We start from the raw sequence: 8,903 nt of genomic DNA on the forward strand, positions 1-8,903 counted from the left end.
TGAAAACAATTATCATTCAGTCCATTTATAATAAAATAAAGGCCAGAAGTAGTAAAATCCCAAAAGTCGAAAAAACGGACAAATCTAGCGTATTACAGCCTTTCGAAACGTCGAAAAAAAACCCTTTTCGCTTTTTAATGATAATTTAGAGGATTTTAATATTAATTCAGATAATCATGATGATTTCCATGATGATTCCTTTATTATTGACAATAATGATGATAATTATGATGATAATGACAATGATAATGACAACAATAATGATAATAACGATAAAGTCATAATTATAATGATGATCTTGATAATTACTGTAATAATAGCAATAATTAATTCTATTCCAACAATTTCCATGCTAATAATGGCAATAGAAATAATTATAACATTATTATCATTGTCATTATAATTATTATTATTGCCATTATTATTTCTAAGATCATCATTATTGCTAATATCATTACATAAATAGTTATAATGATAAAAATAGCAATGATAATTAGCATAATAATTGTTATAACTGAAATAATGATGATAATAATAATGATAATCAAGATGATAATGACTATAATGATAATGATCATAAAAATGACGACAGTAAAGATAATAATGATAATAATAATTATCATTCAGTCCATTTATAATGAAATAAAGGCCAGAAGTAATAAAATCCCAGAAATAAGTAAAAAGCGGCAAAATCTAGCGTATAATTGAGAGACACGTCGAAAAAAAACCTTTTCACTTTTTAATGGTATTTATGAGGATTTTAACATTAATTCAGGTAATTATGATGATTTCCATGATGATTCCTTTATTATTGACAATAATGATGATAATTATGATGATAATGACAATGATAATGACAATAATGATGATAATAATGATAAAGTCATAATTATAATGATAATCTTGATAATTACTGCAATAATAACAATAATTAACTGTATTCTAATAATGTCCATACTAATAATGGCAATAGAAATAATAATAACATCATTATCATTGTCATTATACTTATTATTATTGTTATTATTATTTCTAAGATCATCATTATTGCTATTATCATTACATAAATAATTATCATGATAATAATAAGCAATAATAATTAGCATAATAATTATTATAACTGATATAATGATGATAGTAATAATGATAATCATAAAAATGATGAGAGTAATGATAGTAATGATGATAATAATTATCACTCAGTCCATTTATAATAAAATAAAAGCCAGAATTAATAAAATCCCAAAAGTCGAAAAAACGGCAAAATCTAGCGTATTACAGCCTTTTGAGAGAAACGTCGAAAAAAAAACTTTTCGCTTTTTAATGGTAATTATTAGGATTTTAACATTAATTCAGGTAATTATGAGGATTTCCATGATGATTATTTTATTATTGACAATAATGATAATTATTAAGATAATGACAATAATAATGACAATAATAATGATAATAATGATAATGATAATCTTGATAATTACTGCAATAATTAACTCTATTCCAATAATTTCCATACTAATAATGGCAATAGAAATAACATCATTATCATTGTCATTATAATTATTATTGTCATTATTATTTCTAAGATCATCATTATTGCTATTATCATTAACAATTAGCCTAATAATTATTATAACTAATAATTATTATAACTACAATAATGATAATAATAATGATAATCATGATGAAAATGACTATGATGATAATAAGCATAAAAATGATGACAGTAATGATAATAATGATGATAATAATTATCATTCAGTCCATTTATAATGAAATAAAGGCCAGAAGTAATAAATTCCCAATAGTCGAAAAAACGGCAAAATCTAGCGTATTACAGCCTTTTGAGAGAAACGTCGAAAAAAACCCTTTTCGCTTTTTAATGGTAATTATGAGGATTTTAACATTAATTCAGGTAATTATGATGATTTCCATGATGATTCCTTTATTATAGACAATAATGATAGTTATGATGAAAATGACAATAATAATGACAATAATAATGATAATTATGATAGTCATAATTATATTATAATGATAATCTTGATTTTTACTGCAATAATAGCAATAATTAACTCTATTCCAATAATTTATAATAATGGCAATAGAAATGATAATAACATCATTATCATTGTCATTATAATTATTATTATTGTCATTAGTATTTCATCATTGTTTTGTGATTTCTACTAGGAGATGGGACAATGGAGACATGTATTCCATGCACAGTACTTTATTTATGATCCAACCTGCAAATACAAATAAAATATCAAAGTAATTCAAAACAGTAAATTCATCCCCCAAAAAAGCAGTTAACTCAATGGTTCAAATGTAATGAACAGATACTTCAAATCAAAGCATTTCCATTTGACTATTTGCATATTCCTTTTGCTCAAGAAACAAAACAAACATTTCCTCCACTAGAATAATGTCCACAATACAATATGCATTCATCTATAAATGAGAACCAAAGTTACACAATCAACATATCACAGTAATCAAAATTTAGAATAATCATAACAAAAATAATAAATAGAAGAGAAACAGCACATATTATTTACTTACAACAATGAGACCTCCCATCTCTTCGGCTAGAATTCACCAAACCATATCTTGACACGCAGGGCAAACATGTTCAGTTAATAGAAATCAGCACAATAACAGAAAGATGCTGTTATGGTCAATATCAGGTAGTGTCAATAGCTTCAAAAGGAAATCAGACCAACACAAATCCATTCCTTGTTACTCCTCAGTCATGTGGCGCGGGCAAGCGTCTTCTCCGAAAATGTGTAAAAAAAAAAAAAAAAAAAAAAAAAAAAAAAAAAATGCCACATGACAAGCGCAGCGTATAAAAATTACCAAAACACATCCTACAAAGAGTAAAGCATAAAATAAAATAATCAAATTTAATCACACACACACACACACACACACACACATATATATATATATATATATATATATATATATATATATATATATATATATATATATATATATATATATATATAACATTATGGATTCATAATATGACATCTAAATAGAGAGGAAATCAATACAGAATGATAATATACAGTATGCAGAATAATGTTAACATACAACATAGAAATGTCTTGAATAAAATTCACGATACACTCCCACCACCAGGGACTCACTGTTCTTCAATTGGAAGAATTACAACAATGTTATGTACAGATCTGTCTATCAAAATATCTCTTTGTCCATTATACTTGGTACCTGGTATAGAAAGTTTATATCTTAAAGTAACATTCCTTACTTTACCATCAAAACCTGGGGATGTAAATATCACTTGTGCTAGCTTCCAGTTTCCCTTTAATGCATTTTTGTCCTTAACAAGCACTATATCTCCAGGCTTGACATTCCGTTTTTCCACATGCCATTTAGTTCTGACTAAGAGAGTAGGAAAGAAATCCCTTATCCATTTTTTCCAAAAAGTATTAATTATTTCATTGACAAATCTGAAACTCTTTCTTAAACTACAATTATCCTCAAATACACCACTGGGTACAATAGAACTAGCACGACCGAGCAATAAATCATTGGGACATAAATAAGATCCCAAATCTAAATCAGAGCCTGGTTTAATACCAATAGGTCTCTGGTTAATCAAGTTAGCTATTTCAAACATAACAGTCTGCAGGTCAGCATATGATAAAACCTTATTTCCAATTGAAATACCGATTCCTCTCTTCACCAATCGTATCAATGATTCAGTACGCCCATTTTGCCAAGGAGCATCTGCGCCTTTAGTAAATTTCCAAGTCATGCCTTCTTTCCTACCAAATTTCATAATCTTGTCAAAATTCAGATTTCCTACAGCCTGAGTTAATTCTTTATTTGCCTTAACCAACTGGGAGCCTCGATCAGAATATACCATTTTGGGAAATCCTCTGATACTAATGAATCTTCTAAAGACATTCAAAAAGTTATCTGTACTATATCCTTCTGCAATATCAATATGGACAGCCCTACTAGTCATGCATGCAAATATTATTCCATAAACCTTTAGTGTTGTCCTCTTCTTCACTGTATCTTTGACCAAATAAGGACCAAACAAATCAAGGGAAGTAAAGTAAAATGGAGGTGCTGGGTTTAGTCTCTCATTTGGAAGCTGGCCCATACACTGGCTTTCACAAATTTTGTTGATTCTCCTACACATCAAACATTTAGCCTTAATATGCTTTATTATTCGTCTAGCACCCGGTACCCAGAATTTTGTTTGAAGCTTGACTAAAGTGGATTCTATTCCAGAATGATCACGTTTATGTAAGTGTTTAATAATCAATTTAGTGAAAGGATGATCCGGCATCAATAACATATAATCATCTCTGTTCCAATTTGTTTTCAACCAATTACTTACTTTTGCACCCACTGTAATTATCCCTTCACTATTCAGCTTAGGGCCTAGTCTTTGATACCTTATCTTCCAATTTTTATCAATTCTTTCTTGCACCTTTCTTACCCAATAAATTTCAGCCCTGTGTAGATCTCCAACATCAGGTTCTTTGCCTATATATAACAGGGATCTTCCAAGGAATACCTTTAGAACTCTGGCTGTAACATTTATGAATTTATCATATTTACTGTATCTCTTTATATCAACAACTAAATCATTATTTGCTGCTGCAAGGGAAATCCTTCCTCTCTTTAAATAAAGAACATCAGGTAAATCAATTAAATACTTCTGTTTGATTGGCCAATCTGTTCTGGGTAATGCAAGAAATTCAGGGCCAGACTGCCACAAAGAACTCTGATTTAGAAGCTCTGGTCTACATCCGCGTGTAAGTAAATCAGCTATATTTAATTCTGAAGGTATCCAGTACCACTCACTTGGATCAGTTTTTTCTTGAATTTCAGAAACACGATTAGCTACAAATGTGTTAAATCTGAAAGATTCCTTTTGAATCTGAGATCTTACTATTTCTGAGTCAATGAGGTGAGTGACAGAATCAAAGTTGAAGTCCATTTCCTGTACAATGAAAGCTCTGAGACGACACGCAAGCACAGCACTGCATAATTCAATCCTGGGGATCGTCATCTGACGAATGGGAGCTAGCTTACATTTAGATGCAATTAAATGACTGATAAAGGAGCCGTCTGATAATCCCCATCTCATATAGGCCACAGCTCCATAAGCCTTTGAACTTCCATCAGCAAATATGATCAAATGTGGGTTACCCTTTGAACTGTGAGGCTTGAGACAACGAACAAACCTCAGCGGCTCTAATTCAAACATCTCTCGAAAGAGCATCCTCCATTCATTATTCATATGAGAGCTAACAGCATAATCCCAACCAAGTTTCTTGTCACAGTTACCAAGGTCTAATACAAGCTCCCTCATCAAGAGCTTAGCCTTCAGCGTGAAAGGAGCAATTAACCCCAATGGATCGTAAATACTTGATACCTGACTAAGTATCATCCTTCGTGTCAATTTCTCTGGTAATTCATTTTCAAGCTTATCTTTTGTAAGATCAGGTGCAGTACGCAATTTTCTGATTCTCTTAGAAAAATTTATACGTACTACAAAGAAAAATAAATCAGATTCAGGATCCCAATTCAACCCCAGGACCTTTTCAGTATTAGTTTCTATAATGCTTGAACAGGAGTTTACACAATTATTACCACCCGACATCACCCACTGTTTTATCTGAAAACCTCCTTTGCTTAATACACGACCAATGTCATTCATTATGGTCTTGGCTGCCTCATGGCTATCCACACTAGCCAATAAGTCATCTACATAAGAGTCCCTTTCAATCAGTTTGGTAGCTTCTGGGTAATTCTTACACATTTCTGCTGTCTTACGTAAAGCAACCATTGCAATCGCTCCTCCAGGTTTATCACCAAAAGTAACTGTCGTTAAAGCATAACGACTTGGACTTCTTTCCGTATTCATTTCTCTCCACAAGAATCTATGGCAATTCTGATCGAAATGGCCTATCTTAACTGAATTGTACATTTTCTTAATGTCTCCTATAAGCCCAATAAGCCCTTGACGGAATCTGAGAAGTATGCCTAAAATATTATTAAGGCAATCGGGTCCCTTAGCTAGAAAATCATTTAATGCAAATCCCATATAAGGCGCTGAAGAATCAAATACAATTCTCATTGGTGTTGACTTTGAATCGGATCTAAGAACTTCATGATGAGGAAGGTAAAACACTGGCCCTTTATACAAGATTATCTCTTCGTCCGACATCTTACGAGCTACCCCTCTTTTAACCATGTCCTGTATTTGTTCATTATACCTTTGTGAGTATTCACAGCCAAGCTTATTTATTTGGTAATTCACTAGGATTTCTGATCCATGGATAGTCAGCCACCCAACATTGGTTAAGCTCATCATAATTCAATCCATCCTCAATCAGTTTCAGTTCCTTTTCTTCCTTCAGCGTCATATGGCCTTTCAGAGAACACTTGCCACAACGACACCCTCCACACTTCGGAGAGCATGCTATACCTAGTTCTTCACTCATGAAAAAGCATTCCATCATTCTACCAATATTTTTCTTGGATTTGATCAAGTATTCATCAGACTGTAAACAAGCAATGTGATTTACCTTTGCATGTAGCTGATCACTGTTATGGGGCAAAGGACCTAGATAACCTCTGATACAGTAACCAAAATTATTATGCATAAGCTGTAAATTTCCAACTGGTTTTACCACTTTTGGTATGAGCACGCAGTAATCTAATCCAATAAGCAAATCAATTTTGCCACTAGGTCTTTGAATCTGATTAGGATTAACCCCCAAAATACGAGCAATTTCCGTCATATCCACATCCTTAATTTCTGAAGTGATATCATTAAAGCCAACAGCCTCCACCAACCATTGTTTACCATTATTATCAATCAAAGGAACATTATATATTTTGCTCTCTACTCTCTCCTTTTGATTCCCTATTTTGGTAAGACTTAGGGATATTTCTGAACCCTTAAGGCCCAATTTCTTGGCTGCTGCATGGGTGATCATAGTTAAATTGCTACCAGCATCAAAAAGTGTAGACAAGTTATATGAGCCACTACTAATTTTACTTATCATTAACAAAACACCTTCTCTATCCATAAGGTTACTCGAAGCTTGAACAATATGTAAGTTCTTGTTGAACACAGAATGCACGGAAGGATGGTGCAGTTTTCCACGTCTTATTATTTCCTATTTGAACATTACAAAGAATTTTCCTTTCACAGTCTCTGCTGATATGGGAGGGTTCCAGACAAACAAAACAAATGCCCATTTTTTTCATATTGTCTAGTTTCAGAGTATCGTCTAAGTTACTAAAAGTTGCACATCTACCAATTTCATGAGAATCAGTTCCATGAAACCAGCACCTTTTGTTCTTCATCTTGCTGTTTATATTCGGTCCCTTCGTTTCACTACCAAACTGACTTCTATTTGCTAGATTTACCATTGCCTGTGACAGATTGGCAAAACAGTCTAGCATTTGCTTCTGACAAACTTCCTGATTCTGAGCCAATTTGGTGATTGCTAGTCAGATTATCTACATTTTCTTCACCTTCACCATTAGTAACATAATGAATGGCTGCCTTAGTGCTCATCCCTGCCGTCCTAGATTCATCTTCCATGTACTCTATAACCTGACGTTCTCCAGTCAAAAATTTTACAAGACTCTGAAACCTCTCTTGGTCACTTAAGGCTTGAGCTTTATGAGTCCATTCCCTTTTTAAACTATTAGGAAGTAATCTTTCAATTTTAGTTACTACAGTAGAATTCTCTATTTCATTTGCTCTGTCTATTTTCTTTAAGTCTAACCATGCTCGCTCAACAACATTTATTACCTCACGTAACTTCCGAGTATTACCTTCAGGGACTGGCATTAAAATACTAATTTCAGCCAAAACAGCATCCACAACCTTTGAAGTGGAACCAAACCGTTCTTTCAGCCTATCCCACATCTGATCAAATTCATCTAAACCCCCTACAATTTCTTTAGCCTTTCCTTGTAAAGATCTTCTCAGTATAAATGGATCTCTCCCATGACGGGCTATCACCAAGCGTGTGTAATCTTTCATGAAAGTTGGGAACTCTCGGACATTGCCATAAAAAACTGGAGGATCTACTTTCTTAACAAGTATACTACATGAACTATCAGACTGTGGAGCAAGTTTCTGTGTTTCAATCTTTAACAACACCAATGCTGAATGGATATCACACTTGATCTTTTCTATTTCACATATATAATTCAGATGTTCACTAATTTGTTTATCATCATCAACTACTTGAAGCAGACGTTCATTTATAATTTCTACTCTTTTGAAATTTTCACAAATTTCATTAAAAACTGCACCTAACACTTCTAAAGGTTCATTTTTCTCTTTACAGTCAAGGAACACTCTTACTTTTGTGGTAAAGCATCCTTTGGCGATGCCTCGTTGTTTTCTGAGGGTTTTCTCGTCATCCCAGCCAGTTTCACATTCTTGAGTTCTGCCCATGTTGGTCTGTTGCTGGATTGTTTTGTGATTTCTACTAGGAGATGGGACAATGGAGACATGTATTGCATGCACAGTACTTTATTTATGATCCAACCTGCAAATACAAATAAGATATCAAAGTAATTCAAAACAGTAAATTCATCCCAAAAAAAGCAGTTAACTCAATGGTTCAAATGTAATAAACAGATACTTCAAATCAAAGCATTTCCATTTGACTATTTGCATATTCCTTTTGCTCAAGAAACAAAACAAACATTTCCTCCACTAGAATAATGTCCACAATACAATATGCATTCATCTATAAATGAGAACCAAAGTTACACAATCAACATATCACAGTAATCAAAATTTAGAATAATCATAACAAAAATAATAAATAGAAGAGAAACAGCACATATTATTTACTTACAACAATGAGACCTCCCATCTC

The 8,903-nt window shown here is 32.4% G+C and overlaps 2 protein-coding genes across 2 annotated transcripts; both read right to left on the reverse strand.

The window, feature by feature from the left end:
* Positions 1-3,148: 3,148 nt before the first annotated feature.
* Positions 3,149-6,244, reverse strand: LOC138867501 (uncharacterized). The gene has a single exon (XM_070143345.1). It carries the CDS (start codon positions 6,242-6,244, stop codon positions 3,149-3,151), a length of 3,096 nt encoding a protein of 1,031 aa, XP_069999446.1.
* A 1,140-nt stretch (positions 6,245-7,384) lies between these two features.
* LOC138867424 (uncharacterized) lies at positions 7,385-8,903 on the reverse strand. Its single transcript, XM_070143128.1, has 2 exons — positions 8,883-8,903; positions 7,385-8,567 (listed from the first exon to the last, which is right to left on the reverse strand). Exon 2 carries the CDS (start codon positions 8,471-8,473, stop codon positions 7,412-7,414), a length of 1,062 nt encoding a protein of 353 aa, XP_069999229.1. The 5' UTR covers positions 8,474-8,567; positions 8,883-8,903; the 3' UTR covers positions 7,385-7,411.

Source organism: Penaeus vannamei, chromosome 30 (genome assembly GCF_042767895.1).
Source record: "Penaeus vannamei isolate JL-2024 chromosome 30, ASM4276789v1, whole genome shotgun sequence".
Taxonomy (NCBI): Eukaryota; Metazoa; Arthropoda; class Malacostraca; order Decapoda; family Penaeidae; genus Penaeus; species Penaeus vannamei.